The sequence below is a fragment of the Canis lupus genome, chromosome 13 (assembly GCF_003254725.2).
Source record: "Canis lupus dingo isolate Sandy chromosome 13, ASM325472v2, whole genome shotgun sequence".
NCBI lineage: Eukaryota > Metazoa > Chordata > Mammalia > Carnivora > Canidae > Canis > Canis lupus.
In genome coordinates this window covers 48,978,416-48,996,789 of record NC_064255.1, presented here as the reverse complement: position 1 = coordinate 48,996,789, position 18,374 = coordinate 48,978,416, and the positions used below count along the sequence as shown (strand labels likewise).

General features: G+C 41.6%; 2 protein-coding genes across 15 annotated transcripts in view; one reads left to right on the top strand and one right to left on the bottom strand.

Moving 5' to 3' along the window:
- AASDH (aminoadipate-semialdehyde dehydrogenase) overlaps positions 1-6,468 on the top strand; it is a 35,424-nt gene extending 28,956 nt beyond the window's left edge. For 3 of the 4 annotated variants that reach the window (XM_035708543.2, XM_049093260.1, XM_049093259.1), the window contains 4 exons: positions 2,771-2,934; positions 4,217-4,339; positions 4,825-4,956; positions 6,063-6,468. In XM_035708543.2, the coding sequence (XP_035564436.2) occupies positions 2,771-2,934; positions 4,217-4,339; positions 4,825-4,956; positions 6,063-6,452 (809 nt within the window). In that variant the 3' untranslated portion in view covers positions 6,453-6,468. Of the gene's footprint in view, positions 1-2,770; positions 3,000-4,216; positions 4,340-4,824; positions 4,957-6,062 lie in introns of those variants that run through there. The other variant, XM_049093261.1, reaches the window with a different exon arrangement.
- Positions 1-18,374, bottom strand: part of LOC112652356 (bifunctional phosphoribosylaminoimidazole carboxylase/phosphoribosylaminoimidazole succinocarboxamide synthetase) — a 388,335-nt gene that overhangs the window by 99,952 nt on the left and 270,009 nt on the right. For 10 of the 11 annotated variants that reach the window (XM_049093243.1, XM_049093242.1, XM_049093246.1 and 7 more), the window contains 2 exons: positions 14,938-15,128; positions 14,259-14,421 (listed from right to left, as the gene is read on the bottom strand). In XM_049093243.1, coding sequence (XP_048949200.1) covers positions 14,259-14,421; positions 14,938-15,128 — 354 coding nt within the window. Of the gene's footprint in view, positions 1-9,142; positions 12,144-14,258; positions 14,422-14,937; positions 15,129-18,374 lie in introns of those variants that run through there. The other variant, XM_035708216.2, reaches the window with a different exon arrangement.

The window sequence follows — 18,374 nt, the reverse complement described above, 5'->3', positions numbered from 1 at the left end:
AACTTACCCTCTTTATAGTTCTGTGTTTTGACAGATTTGTACTGTCATGTTTCCACTAGCACAATCAAGGGTTCATTACTCAAAAGTTTCTGTATCAGTTTGTAGTCCTCCTTCCTCCTATTCCTAACTCAAGGCACCACTGATCTGTTTTCTGTCTCTCTAGTTTTGCTTTTTCTAGTTTTTGTTTTTGAGTCTGACTTCTCTTACTTAGCATGTGTTTGAGATTCATCCATATTGCATATATCAAGAGGTTTGTTCCTTTCTTAAATTTTTTTAAGAATGAGAGAGGGCTCATGCTAGCAGGGGGTGGAGGGCAGAGGGAGAGAGAGAATCTTAAGGAGGCTTCATGCCCAGAGTAGAGCCCAACAGGGGGCTCACTCTCACAACCCTGAGATCATGAGCTGAGTTGAAATCAAGAGTGGGACTTTCGACTGACTGAGCCACCCAGGCACCCCAAGAGGTTTTTTTTTTTTTTTTTTTTTATTGGTGAGTATTCTGTTGTGTGGATGTACCATAGTTTGTCCATTCACATGTGGGTTATTTCCAGTTTTTTGCCCCCCCCCCCCCAGTTTTTGATAATTTTGAATAAGACTGCTATAAGCATTTGTGAACAGGATTTTGTGTGAATATAAGTTTTTATTTCACTTGGGTCAGTACCTAGGAGGTGGAAAATGTACAATAAGCATAGTTTTAAGTTTGTAAAAAATGGCCAAAATATTTTCCAAGTTGACAGAACCACTTTGCATTCCCACCATCAGTATATGAGAGGTCCAGCTGTTTCACATCCTTGTTATAACACCTGGTGTGGTGGATTTGAAAATTTATTTTATTTTTTTTAAGATTTTTAATTTATTCATGAGGGACACACAGGCAGAGGGAGAAGCAGGCTCCATGTGGGGAGCCCAATGCGGTACTCGATCCCAGGACTCCAGGATCACACCCTAGGCTGAAGGCGGCACTAAACCGCTGAGCCACCCAGGCATCCCTTTTATTTTCTTTTTAAGATTTTTTAATTTATTCATGAGAGACACTCACAGAGAGAGAGAGAGAGAGAGAGGCAGAGGCAGAGACACAGGCAGAGGGAGATTTTTTATTTTAACCATTCAGATTGTTAATGGTATGGTATTTCATTATGGCTTTAATTTGCATTTCCCTGGTGACAAATGATGTTTCTTTTTATGAACTTAATTGCCATCTGTGTCTTTTATGACGTGTCTCTTCAGATCTTTTGTCCAGTTTTTTATTGTCATGTTTGTTTTCTTATTGGGCTCTGAGAATATTATGTATTCTGCATGCAAGTCCCTTACCAGATATGTGTTTTGCATAGTTTCTCCTAGTCTGTGGCTTGTTTTTCCTTACTTTCATTAACATAATATCTTTTGAAGAGGAGTTCTCAGTTTTAATAAAGTCCAGTTTATTATTTATTTTCTTTTATGGATCATACTTTTGATGTCTTATCCAAGAAATTTTTGCCTAACCCAAGGTCACAAAGATTTTCTTCTGGAAATGAACTGAACTGAAAGTGATTTTTCATTACCCAGCTGAGTCCTGGGGTACTGCACTGTGTAGGAGGACATTTTTCTTCACCATCACTAAGCAGGCCTCTTTCTTTCCTTTCTTTCTTTTTTTTTTTTTTAAAGATTTATTTGGTTATTTATTAATGAGAGATAGATAGAGAGAGAGAGCAGCAGAGACACAGGCAGAGGGAGAAGCAGGATCCAGGCAGGGAGCCTGACGTGGGACTCGATCCCGGGTCTCCAGGATCAGGTCCTGGGCTGAAGGCGGCGCTAAACCGCTGAGCCCCCCGGGCTGCCCAGCAGGCCACTTTCTTGCAACTAAGAGTAACTGCTCGAAAGAAAACAGCAAGACAGTTACTCTGGAATAGGGCCTCCAAAGCCATCTAGGAGTGGTGGGCCAGTGCCCAAAGTCAGCTTCCTCTGATTGACATGTACTGCAGGGAATTTGAGTGATCTTCACTTTGTAGGTTTTGAGCACCCCTATCTCCCCCTGGGTTACTCTGGCTGCACAAGTCAAGGACTCCTGCCCTACCTTCTCATCTATTGCAGCAGTTTGGGAAAAGCGAACTCCTGTACTAGTTAAGTGCATAGGCTCTGGAGCTTGACTTCTTAGATTCAAATTCTGGCTCTGCCACAAGTCAGCTGAATAGTTTTGCTCTAGTAACTTAATCTCTCTGTGCTTCCTTTTGTCATCTGTAAAATGCAGATGTAATCCTCACAGTGAAGCAAGTGCTATTATATGAATTAATAGATGTAAAATTCTTAGAACACTTTACACAGCAAAGGCTCAGTACATGTTGGCTATTGTTAATGTTAGCATTTCTTGAACACCTATGCACTGGGTATTTATCTATATTATCTTAATTATCATAACAACATTGGAGTAGATCTATCCACATGCAGCAGAAAAATAATCTGAGGCTCAGTGATGCTGAATGATTTGCCCAAGGATGGCCATGAAGAGCTTTGATTCTGGGTCTATCAAAGCCTCTCTATTGAAGTGTGCTTCATGGTTTTCTCAGTAGTGAAGCACTATATGGTATTTTAAAATAAGGTATGCCTACTAAGTAAGTTTTATTTTTTACAAGTGATTACTGTTCGGTTTCTGCTTTACATTGCTGTAATTTAAATCTGAGCTGAACACAGACATATACATGAAGAGCACTGAATATAAATTGTCATGATTTAGGCTAAAGAATTTTTTGTCCAGTGATGTATTTAAATCTCATCTTTTATATTTTGTTTCCCAACAGGCTGTTATAATGGATTAGTTTATGTTCTGAAAAGTAATAGTGGAGAAAAATACTGGATGTTTAGTACTGAGGATGCTGTCAAAAGCTCAGCAACCATGGATCCAACCACAGGACTCCTTTACATTGGATCTCATGACCAGCATTCATATGCTTTGGATATTTATGTGAGAATTCACCTCATCAGTTTATCATAAGCTCAGAAGAGTGTGAAACTGTCAGGTGCTCTTGAGTAAGGGAGCAAGTATTAACTATTTCCTAAGTTTAGCAGTGTGGTCTGGGAAGAATGAGTTAATTAACAGTCTTAATATCTTAAGACATTTTTAACTTCCTTACCAGATTTTCACAAATAAATTTTCTACTCAGAGTTTTTAAATATAAAGAACTTAGAATTACTATCTTGACAATAGAAACTAATCACAAGGGAAAATATCAGTAAGACCTGATAAGTTGGGTAAGTAATTTGAAGCAAATGTGATGGTTAAAAATCATTGATAAGAATAAATGGAAATAAAGAACAAACACAAATTATAAAGACCCAGATAGAAAAATAAACAAGAGATATACACATAAGAGACCCCAAAGAAGAAATGCCTAGTAAATATATTTAAATGTTTCATACCTTTAATAATCAAAGGAATGAAAATTTGAACTGTTTCTTCATCACACAGTATTAGATCAGAATGGTATGGTAAATGCTGCTGAGAGTAGAGGGAGGTTGTAACTAGTGAAGCCTCTCAGGAAAACAGTTTGGCCAAAGGTAACTTCATATCCTTTGATTCACTAAAATTCTTCTAGGATTCTATCCTGGCAAAGTTATCAGAAACATGGACAAATCTATACACCAAGATGTCTATTTCTAAGTTCATAATACCAAGAAATTAGTTCCAAATAATTTTCAGTGATAAGGTAGAGAAATTATTTTATGTTCAGATGAGGCCTTAAAGTAATATCTAAAGAGTTTTACCAAATTGAGCTAAATATATATTAATATATATCAAGTATATATTCAGAATGATCTCAACTGTATTAAACTGTGTATGTCCCAAAAAGATCAAAAGGGAAAATGTTAAACTATTAACAGTGGTTATCTGTGGGTGGTCCTTTTTTTTTTTTTTTTAAGATTTTATTTGAGAGAGCGCACAAGGGAGGGGGGATTGGGGGGAGGAGTAAAGGGAGTGGGAGAAGCAGGCTCTGACACAGGGCTGGATCCCAGAACCCTGAGATCATGACCTGAGCTGAAGTCAGATGCTTAACCGACTGAGTCACCCAGGCACCAGGTCCTTGTCTTATTTATACTAACTTGAATCTCTACGAGGAGGCTGTATTACTTTTATACTAAAAATAAATTAGGTACATTAACTAAATAGATGTAATATCATGAGGACTAGGACAAGTGAATTTGTTAACCACCAACAGAATCCAATTAATTTGCTTTCTTATTTGCAGAAAAAGAAGTGTGTTTGGAAGTCACAATGTGGAGGAACTGTCTTTTCTTCCCCTTGTTTGAGCCTGATTCCACATCATTTATATGTGGCTACACTGGGAGGACTGTTACTGGCTATAAATCCTGTAGGCATAAAATATGTATTGATTTCATTACCTGTTTTTTAAATGTTTTATTTTTGCTTTGAATTCTGAAAAGTTGAAGTAGTTTTTAATTAGACATAGTTCAGCTCTCACTGAACCCAAACTCATTAAAAATGATTAGCATGAAGTCTAGAAAAATGAGAAAATAGAAGTTCTATGTATATCGTTTATCAATTTTTTTAATTGGCAGGAATTTCTCAGTCATATTAGAACTTAAAATGGTTTAAGGATAGATCTCATGTAATAATTATTTCCTGGCTTTACTGTAAGTTTTTATCTCTGCTCTCATAAAGAACACCAATTAATTTTATAGCTGTGTGTGTATACCAGCTTCATTTATGGTATCAGTTTACCATTACAGCTTTTTCTGATGTTTAAAGCTTTGCCTCTGGGAGATTTGAGTTTTAGAAAGGGTAATTGATTAGTAGAATGATTTAAATGCTGTCAATTGCTTTTACCCATGGCAGGCCACTGGGAACAGAGTTTGGAAACATTCCTGTGGAAAACCCCTCTTTTCTTCTCCACGGTGTTGCCTACAGTATGTTTGTATTGGCTGCGTGGATGGGAACCTACTCTGCTTTACCCACTCTGGAGAACAGGTGAAAAGTTTCTGGTTCTATTTTACATATCTTCCTCCAAATCATAGGAATTGGTGACAACTAAAGTAAAATTTTAAACATCATCATTCAACTCATTGTGTTGAAAATTGGTTTGATTTTAATTGTCAAGCCATGGGTTTCTTAATTTTTGAATGATAGTATAGTAGATTGAAGATTCTACCCAAACATTGTTACACTTGTGCCATGCCCCCCTCTAATTTTAAAAACTTTACCAGCTTTTAGCTAATTTTATTATGACTTCTTTGAAGGTTTTGAAACCCCTGCTTTTTCTATGAAAACTAAAATAGGTTGCACAACCCAAATTGCATTGCATGGAGGTCCCTCTTCATGACTGGCAGGGAGGCTGTTTCTGGGTGATATTAGATCTTTTTTGTTGGGAGCATAATCTCCACCTCTGTATCAACAGCTGACTGCCACTTATTTCATTTTTAAAGATTATTCACAAGAGACACAGAGAGAAAGGTAGAGACGTGGGCAGAGGGAGAAGCAGGCTCCCCGTGGGGAGCCTGATACGGGACTCGATCCCAGAACCCCAGGATCACAACCCAAGCCAAAGGCAGATCCTCAACCACTGAACCACCCAGGCACCGCTGTGGTAGCTTTAAAATAAGCAAATAGTATATATATCCACAGGACAGAGACAGAACTCCTAGCTTTTTGTTTAAACCTTTAATTTGAATTATTGCACATGAACTCTTCCTTTTAGTCCACTTACTTCCTTCTCCTTACATTAGGAGAAGAGAATAAGGAACAGTTTCTAATAAGATAAACATTGAAAACTGAGTGCAATTCTGTCTTTGAACTTTGCATCATTAAACATAGTAATAGTAGCTCTTTCATGAATGGGGTTCAAAATTAACTTTATTATATCATGCATGGCAGTGACTCGTGTAATAACACTCATGTACTTTGTCCTAGACTTTACCACTGGGACAGAGGTCTACTTTGAGAATGCTACTTTTCAGAAGAACTATTAGTTCCTCAGTGTGTGTGTGTAGTTACCATTTCGGTAGCCTACACTGCTTATATTTATACAGGAGAACTGAAACTAATAAATTATTTTGGCCTTTTTTGTCATCCTTCAGGTTTGGCAGTTCTCTACCAGCGAACCAATCTTTTCATCCCCATGTACCTCAGCATCAGAGCAAGAAATATTTTTTGGTTCCCATGATTGCTTTATCTACTGTTGTAATATGAAAGGTCACCTCCAGTGGAAATTTGAAACTACTTCACAGGTGTATGCAACACCATTTGCTTTCCATTACCAAGAAGGTGGTGATGAAATGTTGCTGGCAGCAGCATCTACTGATGGGAAACTGTGGATCTTGGAATCTAAGAGTGGACGATTGCAAAGTGTGTATGAACTTCCTGGGGAAGTTTTCTCTTCTCCTGTGGTCTGGGAATCAATGCTTATTATTGGATGTAGAAATAATTATGTTTATTGTCTGGATTTATTGGGTGGCTATCAAATATAATCAAGTTCAGTCCTTATTAGGTTATCTGAGATGTCTGAAAATATCATTATAGAGCATTTGGATAGTCTTTTTTATACGAAAGATTATATTTTGCCTAAGAAACTTGTTTATTATACTTTATTGGAGAATGATCATATTTTACTTTCTGTAGGAGCAACAAATGCTTTTTTTTTTAACAAATGCTTTTAAGAGGAATTATAGAACAAAAACATCAATTTATTTAGTTGTACTTTCTTTTAATTAGGCTACAGATATTCTACTTTGAGTTTTTTTCTTTTTTTAATAGACTTCTGTGAAAAAGATATCAGAATACACTTGGGGGTTAAAAACTTAGTTTATGATGTTATGTACCATTTCTTTATTTTTTTAAAGATTTTACTTATTTATTCATGAGAGAGACAGAAAGAGACAGAGACACAGGCAGAGGGAGAAGCAGGCTCCATTCAGGGAACCTGATGGTGGGACTCGATCTTGGGACTCCAGGACCATGCCCTGAGCTGAAGGCAGATGTGCTTAACCACTGAGCCACCCAGGTGTCCCATCATTTACTTCTTTACAGTGAGATTCATAACAAAGGGTTTTCAAAGGATCTTTTTATCAAATTAGGTTTCTTATTTAGTATTTTTAAATGAACAAAACACCAATATTGAATTCTATCTATATATATCGCTTCTATAGTAGAGTTTGAAGTTGATTTACCCTCTTTTTTTCAATTTTTGATTTATAAACCTTGATGAATATTTTTTATCTATATTTCTCAATTTACTGGACTTCGTGGTTGTATGTCTTTTGTTCATTGGCTTGGTGGTAGGAAACAACAGAAACCAGGAAGGAAAAAAAAGTCTATATACTTGGAAGTATCCTATTTCTCAGAATGTGTATATATGGTTTTGGGCTAGAGCTGCTCCTCCAGTCCCATAGCACTTTGCATCAACCTGCATTTGCCTGGCATGAAGTTGCCCCCAGTGAACTACCATCTCCCCCCAGTAGTCATGCCCTTTATGCATTCTCCTCCTCTGGTACCTGAGCTTAGTCCATGATTTACCTTAACCAGTAGAATGTAGTGGAGGTGACATGAATGTTGCTTCTGAGCCCCAGGCTTTAGGAAGGCCTGGCAGCGTCTGCTTTCATGCGATCCCAGACATAGAGTCTGGCAGCCAGATGGAGAGGCCATGTGGTAAGGGAGTGGCCCTGACACTACACTAAAAAAACTGAGGAGGCCAGATAACAGGGACAGGTGAAACCCAGACATTTGGCTCCCAGCATTCCAGCCCACCCCAGCTGTTCAGGCTATCCTGGTACCATTTAATTTCTCACCCACAGAGTCCTAAGAAATAATAAAAATGGCAGTCATTTTAAGCCACTAAATTTTAGGGTAGTATGTTAAGGAAGTAAGTTTTAGGTAGTAGTAGTAGAGATCATGACCTGAGCCGAAGGTAGATGCTTGACCAACTGAACCACCCAGGCACCCCAAAGCTTTAGCCACTAGTAGTACTAATAACTACTATTTAGGGCATATTACACCCCAGACACTCATGCTAAAGCACAAGTAACAAAAATGTATCCTAATGCTTACCTGCCCTTTATCTCTACAGTCAACTGTGGTATCAATTTCATTTGTTCATTTATGCCTCAAATAAAGTCCCAAATATCAAACATGCCAAAGTTCTTAGCTGCAAGCTATAGAAGTCAACTTAGGCTATTTTAAGGAGAAAAGAATTTTCTAAAAAAAAAATATACCGAATAGCTTGGCGAATTGTGACAAGGGCCAGAGCTATACAGCCCAGGAATAATGAATGCTTGAAATCACCATGACTTTGGCCTGGGGAAGACACATCTGCTTTTCTTGAAGCTCTAAATGCTCAAATCACTAACAAACGTTGGACCCTGTTCCCTCCCACTGCCAGACTTCCACACAGAGTTGAGTTGGGAGATCAATTCAGAGCCTCTTCCAGTTTTAAGTGAAAAAGGATCCATGCCCATGAGAGAGTACAGCAAAGCATGTATCAGGCATTTCGTCTGTGGTGGTGGGAGGGGGAGTGCAAGACCCATGAGGTGGGAGAGCTCCCACACCTAGAAAGGGGACTTGAGGTACAGATTGGCCAAAAAGAACACATCTGTCAAGTCTTATATCAGTGCTGCTTAAACCTTAATATGTGTATTAACCACCTGCAGCTCTTGCTAAAATCAAATGCACATTCCAAGAGGCTGAAAGGGTGCTTTGCTGAGCCATAATAGATCCTGAGGCCAAAAGAAAAATCAGTAATACTGATCCTTGTCTTGAGTACAAATTCCACTGTGAACAAATATCAAAATTTTAAATAATTTTATTAGGTTACTCTCTGTGCCCAATTAGGTAATCTCAGGCTTGAACTCAGCAGTTCCCGAATCAAGTCATATGCTCTGCCAACTGAGACAAGTGCCCCCAAGTACTCATTTGTATTTTTTAAAAGATACTGCATTAGAACAGGATTTATCTTAGTTTTGTGGCACCCAGCGTGAGGGCCTCACTCCCATCACTCACTTTTACCCTAGGGGAGACCTGTGAGTCAGCAATAAGTCTGGCCTGGGCCCCACGTTGCCTTTCTCACAAGCTTCCAGCCCCAGCCAGTGCTACAGTTCTAGAGCCCACATGTGGAGCAAGGCGGCTGTGTAATATTTTCTCTGAGATGCATACCATTCAATTCCAATTTAGAATTGAGATAAACATTTTATTTGCCACTAAATTTTTTTCTCTAAAACACCTAGTAAAAAATACAAGGTAGCACATAAAATCCCTTGTAATTTTTCTTAACAAAAGTTATGTATGAGCTTGCTTGTGGATAGTTATTGAAATTAGCAAAAGCTTCAACCTGAAAAGGAAATTCCATATGTGCTGAAGATCTTACAGGTATTTTTTATTGAAAGATCACTTTCCTTCAATAATGGACATTTTACATTAAAACTTTATACAACCAAAAATCTCAAAATAATATTAAAATCACACTAAGATATTTTTCATTGTTGTCTCTACTTAGTTTTATTATTGGTAAAAATATCGCAAGACACTTGTAACTAATATTTCTGCTTTAAAATAAGCAATTAAACTAAATGTCACAAGAAGAGACAATACATACTATAATTTGCTGATAACTGGCTAAAATGATAATTTAATTGTAATGCGTAAGAAACAATTGCACTTGAAAAATTAAAAAAGTAAACAAAAAACTAGTTAATATACAAATTTATGAACAGAGGTTAATTTGTTATCTTTGCCAAGAGAAGTGTATGTTTAAGTTAAAAAAAAAAATTTAACATAGCAATCATTCATTTAAAAAAAAAAGTCTTTTCTTTTTACAGAATTTCCCCCATAGTTTGTTGATCAGAAAAGACTGCAACACAACTAAAGCAAAATAACACTTCATTGGTATTTAGTGCAAATTTGGAGTCATTTTACATGAAATATTGAACATGTACCCTTTAGAAGTTGCTGGAAGTGCTGTGACTGTCCTTTCCTCAGTGTACTCTTTTATTTTTGAAGACTTTAATATAAACTTTGTAACTGAGGTATTTCTTCCTACTTTGTTATGTGCTCAGTGGTATGTGAGCCAGTAGTGGTGGACTCATCTAGGATTCTTCATCAATGACCTGATTTCTTCCCCTGTTCTCCACCCTTACTGTGGTATTACCCAAAGTTGACAGAATGAAAGGAAAAGCTCAGAAGAATTATCATAGCACTATAATACCAGGGTTCTAGGTGGAAAGATTCCCATTAAAAAGTGTGTTATGTTAGTAATGAAATCACTGAAAACTAACAAATGCCTACGTGTTTGATTTATAAATGAACAGCAGTATGGAAAACATGCAGTGGAATAGTAACTGCTTCCCACAGGAATAAAAATGATTAAAGTTACACTGATTCTTAACAGTCTGAAGGTCTAGTAAAGAGAATATTAGATCCAACTTGCAAGAGTACAACTATCTGCTTGACCACACCTGACAGCTGCTACCATGAGGCTGAGCCGTCATTCCAGAAAGAAATGCTTTCTTTATGGTGAATGACAGAATAACAATACATTGCCTGTCAAATGAGCTCAGCATAAAGGAAGATAATGATGGATAAAATGTGTTTTTGCAGGAGAGGAAAAAGGAATGCAATTCCCCATGCGCTGGGCAAAGGACATGTACTTCTACTGTGGAGTCAGAATCTAAGAAGTTAGTATTGGCAACGTGTAGGTTTGCTGGTGGTCTATGCTTCATGCTTTTAAATTGCCATGTCCCCTTCTTTGGACCACAGGTATGTGTGGGATAGCAAGGCCACTTAAGACTCTGAGCTGTTTTTTAAAGGTAGCAAGGTGAATGCTCAAAACTATAAATGCTATTGAATAACATTCAACTCGATAAATATGAAATCACTCGATTACAGTAAAGAAAGAAACTTTCCACAGAAGTCCTTACTACAAAGGCTCCAAATCTTGGCTTCCTGTTAATTTTCCTTAAAGACCTAAGGGAATATTCGGAGATAGTCAATGTGAGTAGCCTCTCTTACTTTGTAATATCTGGTTTGGGGGGATTGGTTTTACTTTCCTCCCACTTTTCTTCTTTGGGTGAAATGAACCCCCCCCTCAGGGTTTTAAAAGCTAGATGACACTGGAAGCAGTGTATCTCAAGGTTCTCCTTTGGAACGGATCAGAAATTCGTCTGAAGAGTTTTGCCAAAACAGACTTTCCTGACCCAGACTCACAGGATCTAGTTTGGTGGGCAGGACCGAGATGGAGCCAGGACATCTTAACCACTGCATTTAGATTCTTAGAGATGGAAAGAGAATCTGTAGCTTCCTTTCTTCATGATCCTAAAATAAAAATGTTCCCTAGGAGCCAACGGGGCCAAATGTTTAACACGTCCTTAAGGGAGAGAACTGGTACGACAGGACCTGTGGGACAACAGTGTCATGGGAGTGAGAACTGACTTTCCGCGTTACAGTTCTGGATCAAGGAGAATTCAGAAAAGCAGACATGGGCAGAGCTGGCCGCCAGACTTAACTTACGACTCGCACTTACTGCATTCAGGAGCATGGGCATTCTTGTTTATATGACCCTCTCTTTCTCCATTATGGTAGAAAAGGAAAGAAACTACCAAACATACGGTAGGGTAAATGTTCCAGGTAAAAAAAATCGGAGAATCAAAAAACCATTACAAAGATTGACAAGAGTCATGTTCTAAATGGTGTGTGTGGGTGTGTGTGCAAAGGCTGTGGAAGGGGCATGGTAGGCTCTTGTGAGAAGTTCTTAGTTTGGAGATTTTGCTTCATGTGGTCCCTCGGATGGAATTTTCTCTTGAGAACGAGGAGGAGCTCAAGACACCAGGACCTAGGATTGTGGAAATACACTCTTTACAAGGAACGCCACTGATTCAGTTTCTAAACATTATTTTAGAGCCTATAAAAACATGCTGCTTTTCCCTAGCTTGGTTTCTTTACCTCCTATAAAAAATAAATAACATGGGCAAGAGAAGAGCCAATAAATGGCAACAGGAGTGGATAAAAGTCATTCTACTTAATGATCTGTGGACAGTCGCTCCAGGCCTTGGCTTTCCTTTTGGCCAAAGCCAGCCAGGCTGGTTCTGTTGACACGGGGGCAGCATCTGGGGTTGAGAACCTCTTTGTGACTTCTTTCACCAGCGGCGTGGGGGGAGCTGAATCAGAGATCTCCACTGGATTGCGTTTTGAAGGAAAAGGATAAGAGTAAGTCACAGCCACATTCTGATGTATTAGAAGTACAAGATTCAGTAAGGAAAACCCAGTGAATCACTGGGCATCTTTAGTGAGAAGAATTACAGAAAGAAAGCGACGTGATCAGAACTGTTGCATGCAGAAGTATAGTGCAGCTCCTTTTAATTTCAGAGTTTCTAGAAGCCTAATTTTTTCTGCACAGAAGCTATACCTACATGATAAGAAATACAAGGTAAGTTCTGTGATTCTCGTTATACAACCAGGAGATCAAACCAGCAGTCTGAATTTATTGAACAGGTGAGGTCAAAAGTTACCCTCTCCAAGGGTGCCCTGGGCGCTCCCCCTCCCCGACTCTTGAGGCCCTTGGCTCCCCCTGCCAGCTCTCCCCACTTCCAAGCTTGTCTCACAATTCTAACACTTTCTTTACTAGACCTTAGGGGCCTCTAAGGTGAGGGATCTGGGCTTATCTCTGAGTCTTATTTAGTGCCCATGGCAATGGCCTGCACAGAAACAGAACTCAAGAAATACTGATGGAAAAGACAAATGCTTCAAAACAAAGGTTTGCTTTACTGAGCTGTAGCCGCTCTGCACTGCATTAACTCTGGTACTTCCACAGAAGTCTGGCAGAGAAAGGTGTGATCTCTGACTGGAATTTTATTTAGAAAGAATGATCTCTGTGACACACATATGTTTAGAATCCTCAATTCTTCGGTGTAAGATCAAATGAAATTTTGCCCATGGAGGTTCTTGAGAAATTATGCAGTGCTCCAAGGTGGTTTTCAAATAGAAGTTTTCTTTTTCTCCTCACCAAAACAGTATATATGGCTTTAGTGGTGAAACTTCTATTTCCATCCTATAAGCCAGCAGGTAACAAAGGCATAAAACATGTGTGTGTGTGTGTGGGGGGGGGGGGTGACCTCTAGGGAACAGGTTACCCAGAACAGAAAACAGATGGGAGGAAGCTCTTTCTGACTTCTGGCCATCCTCCAAGTGATGTCTATCAAGGAAACAGCTAGAAACATTACTGGATGACTTTAACAATAAAGAATTTTTTTAAAATGTCTTGTGTGTCATGAATAGGAAACACTGCTGTTAATTAATATTAAGGACTCAGCTGAAAAACCCTGCTCTCTAAAGTCATGCTAGTCAGAAACTTGTCATTTGAAATCCCATCAGTGAGTAGAGACTGTCCCACTTTTGCCTGGAGTATCTGAGCCACGTGGGTCACTGATTCAGAGAAGCAGCTTCCATTTCCAACCTGGGTGCAGAGCTCCAAGTAGGGCTTTTCAGATGCAGCTTCCACGCATTTCACTTCTGAGTGTCAAAGGAAATGGGACCCTGAGTCCACTTTTCGGCTCAGGTTTGAAATCAACCCCTTTATATACAATCCCTGCTTTGCTTGGAAACTGCGAAGACCCCATTCCACTTAAAAAATTTTTTAAGATTTTTTATTTTATTTATTTATAGAGACACAGAGAAAGAGAGGCAGAGACACAGGCAGAGGGAGAAGCAGACTCCATGCAGGGAGCCCAATGTGGGACTCAGTCCTGGGTCTCCGGGATCACGCCCTGGGCTGCAGGTGGTGCTAAACCACTGCGTCACCGGGGCTGCCCATTCCACTTAAATTTTAACCTAAACTTCACCCTTCCCCCCAAATCCTATTATAATCTTGCCTTTTCCTTTCTTTAGGTGATTCCTATGGTGTATTGGCTCCCTTGCAGGAGCAAGTTAATAAACCTCATTTTGCTGGGACTAGAGGCAGTAGGGCGTGGAGAGGGCTTATTCGACACTCAGGAATTTAGGGGACCAGTTGATACCACACTGGTAGCTTGAAACTGGCCACGGTGGGAGGATCTACCCCATGAAAACTCAAATGCTCCAAATCTGAGGTCTCCCCGCTCGCTGCAGGGTGACAACCACATACCCTCACACCATGATGGTGGGGAGTTCCTGGTGATCTCTGTCAGATGGACAAGTGGACTTGCAGGGCTGAGAGGCAAGGGCCTCACAGGCTGTGCTTGTGCTCACACTCAGGATGTAGAGCAGCTATGAAAAGACAAGCCTGTAACCATGGTGATGCAGGGGCCATTCCCTACCTGTTACGGACGTAGGAAGAGTGTTGGCCTTTTTCAGCTGTTCTCTGCGCTCAAGCCTGGACGCAGCAGTCTCCGGCTTCTTCTCTTCCAGTTGGGTGGTGGGCTTGTGCAGGGCCCCGGCTCTGCTGACACCGCTGCTCCCGGGCTGCAGGCTGACACTGACCTGGTGGGCAGAGAGGCAGGACAAGTGTGCTTTCTACTGAAGGTCATGGGAAGGCTGGCTCTGCAAGGCCTTGGGGCCTCTGCCTGCCAGCCCCCAAGCCCTGCTCCTCAGGGGCGGCTGGACTCCACCTGGAAGCACGGAGCACTTCAGTACGAAGGTCTCAAAGAGGAGAAACTGCTTCCCGAGGAGAGGCCCACTGAACAGACTGGGCCACAGAAAGCCAGGGCCACAGAGCAAGACTCTGGATTTCCCCAACTCCTCCCGTAACCACGGCAGAGGGGGACGGCTGCTAGGGGTCATGCAGTCTACCAAGTCAGGTTGACCGAAGAGCACGTGGAGACCAGGCAAAATCACTGAGAACACTTCCCGGGCTTAACGGTGGTCAATCTATTGCTCTGCGCTAAGTATTTCTTCCCGACTCCCAGCTAGCTTCATTTATTTATTTTTAAATCCTCGTGACCTAAAAGAGCCAAACTCGGGGAAGGCAGAGTTCAAGCTGAAGACCAGGCTACTCACATTCTCTTTGGAGAGCTTTTCTGCCTGTTTGGCCTCCCTGGCTTGCTTCCTCTCCTCTCGAGTTGCTTGCTGCTCCCGAAACCCCTTCTGCTTCTGCAGCGCTAACGTTATCCACAGCGGCTGCGCGGTTTCAACCTTCTCCGCAAGTTTGGAGCCATCTAAAGAGTGCCTGCTCTGAAGGACCGGCTTTTCTGTGGAAAAAGAGACGTGATGTTGCAATTATTATTTTTTTTAAAGATTTTGTTTTATTTTTTTAAAGATGTTTTAATTCATTCATGAGAGACAGAGAGAGAGAGAGAGAGAGGGAGGGAGGGAGAGAGGCAGAGACACAGGCAGGGGGAGAAGCAGGCTCCATGCATGGAGCCCACTGTGGGACTCGATCCCAGGACTCCAGGATCATGCCCTATGCTGATGGCAGGCGCCAAACCACTGAGCCACCCAGGGATCCCCTAAAGATTTTGTTTTAGATAAGAAAGCAGAGGGAGAGGGACAAGCAGACTGTGCTGAGCATAGATCATGACCTGAGCGGAAATCAAGACTCAGACACTTAGCTGACTGAGCCACCCAAGCGCCCTTCCCCTTTTCTAAAAGGATTTTATCTATTTGAGAACGAGCACCAGCAGGGGGGAGGGAGAAGCAGGCTCCCCAGTGAGCAGGAAGCCTGACACCCAGCTCCTTCCCAGGACGCCGGGACCATGACCTGAGCCAAAGGCAGATGCTTAACCAACTGAGCCACCCAGGTGCCCTGATACTGTGATTTAGAAGAAATATATTTGGGGACACCTGGCTGGGTCAGTCAGTGGAGCATATGGCTCTTGATCTTGGGAGTCATGTGTTTAAGCCCCACACTAGGTGTAGAGATTAAATAAACTTTAAAAAAATGAAAAGAGAAATATGTATTTGGTCTTTGTGCCCATTTCTAGAGCACAGAGCTCCTAAAACCCTTGGAATTTCCTAAGTGATCGAGAGCATGAGAGCATAAGGTGTCTCTGGTTCTGTTAAGGAGATGGCTTTGGGACCACCCCTAAGGATGGGGCTGGTTGCCAGAGGAGCCAACCATGTGACTTAGATGAACTGGATCTTTTGTTAGCAACGCCACCCCCCACCCTCTCCACCTCTGTGGAGGGGAGAGGGACCAGAGATTGAGTTTAGTCGCCAGTGTCTGAGGATTTAATCAGTTCCGCCTACGTAACAAAGCCTCCACAAAACCCAAAAGGATAGGGGTTGGGGCGTTTCTGCTTGGTGAGCACATGGAGATTTGAGGGGAGAGGTGTGCTCTGAGGGCACAGAAGCTCCATGCCGTTCCCCATACCGTGCCCTTCTGTATCATTTCCATCTGCCTGTTCCTGAGTTACATCCTGGTTACCTGGCAAGTAAAATGTTTCCCCGAGTTCTGGGAGCCACTCTCGCAAGTTAACTGAACCTAAGGAGGAGGTCGTGGGAATCTCTGATTTAGGTGAATCAGAAGCACAGGCGATGGCCTGGATTTGGGAATGGCATCTGATGTGGGGACCGTCTTGCAGGACTGAGTCCTTAACCTGTGGGGCCTGATGCTGTCTCCAGGTAGCCGGCATCAGAACCAAGGGCTGTCTGGTGGCGTGGAGAGCCACAACCTCCACGAGCCACGATCACGTTCTGTGATCAGAACCCGCAAGAGCAACAGCAGGTTTGCAGTGAGGCTGCTCACTTCCCCCCCAACACTTGTGATACGAACTATTCAGCTGCCTTTCCTGACACGAACTGTGCTCTGATGCCTGAGCGACTTCCCTCGGTGGGGAGGTCACATATCTGATCAACAGACACAGAAGCATTTTCCTTCCTTCAAAATAAGATCTCCTGTGTCAGAAAATCTCAGGCCTACAGGGGACCCAGGCTGTTATTTGATTTGTTATTCTTATTGTTTATTAAACCCCTTGCCCCCAAACATCCTACATGGAACCCCAATGTATGAAAGAGGTAAAAGGGATACTGCTCTACTTAGTGAGGCTGCTGGGGGTGGGGGGGGGAGCAGGGCTGTGAGGAATGCGGAAGGAAACTGTGATTTGGGTCGAATGCTCTCCCCCGACAGGCAGGAGGCATGAGTGTCCGCAGCCACCCAGTGCCCTGCCCAAGGCCACCTGGCAGTTAAGTGTACAGGCTGAAGCTGGAACCTAGGACTTCTGCCTTCCAGTCTGTGCTTTTCTTGCGGGTGATGGCCTCACCTATGCAACGGGGGTAAACACGCTTCACAGGTGGTTGGTATCAGAGGTTGAGTAACTAGACTTTTAAACTGAGCAGCTACAGGTTTGACCTCACGTCAAACAAAAGCTACTTAACTTCCCTACAGTTTTCTAACCCACAAAGTAGAGACAATAATGGCATGTGACATGCCTCATCAGGCTGCCCCGAAGATGAAGAGATCCTGGGTCAGGACATTTAGAACAGTGCTTGGCAAAAGTGGCTCTACAAAGTGACTTGTTCTTTACCATTTAGGTCTATGAAAATCACCCCCTTGTTTTCCCCTCAAGGAAAAATTATGTCCTTTTGGAGAGAGAATTATTCTGGCACTGAATCCTTTACTATGCCAAAGGAAAAGGGCTCACTATAGTCCTGTTCTTTTTGAAATCCACTAGAAGTTTACCCTTTGATGATCCAGAACCTTACCAACCAGGGCTCTAAGTCAACTTGACCTTTTTTTAATATTTTATTTATTCATGATACACACACACAGAGAGAGAGAGAGAGAGAGAGAGAGAGAGAGAGAGAGAGAGAGACACAGGCAGAGGGAGAAGCAGGCTCCATGCAGGGAGCCCGACGTGGGACTCGATCCCAGGTCTCCAGGGTCACATCCTGGGGTGAAGGCGGCGCTAAACCGCTGAGCCACCTGGACTGCCCTCAACTTGACTTTACATTGAGGAGAAAGAACCAAAGTAAAATCAAATTAAGAATTCAAGCACCAAAAAGGGGCAGATTCTGATTTTCTATACTTTTAGATCTATGACACTGCACAAAGAGAATTCCTATTTAAGATTTTATTTACCTGAGAGAGAGAGCGCGCACGCACGGTGGAGGGAAAGGGAGAGAGAGAAGCAGACTCCACCCCTAAGCAGGGAGCCCAATGTGGGGCTCTATCCCGGGACCCTGAGATCATGACCTGAGCTGAAGGCAGACATCCAACTGAGCCACCCAGTTGCCCTGAGAATTCCTATTTGTAATGACTCTTGGTCATTACACGATCCCTAATCATCACAAATAAAGATTCAGGTGGGATCTCTCACAGTAAAGAAAACCAGCATTTTTTCAGAAGTATTAAAAAAATCTGAAAGGTATTTTTAATTAATCTTTAACCAAAAAAAATCTAAAAAATACAGCTGACATTTGAAAACATGGGTTTGAACTGTGCAAGTCTATTTATGTGTGGATTTTTAAAAATAAACACAGTACAGTAACTGTAAATG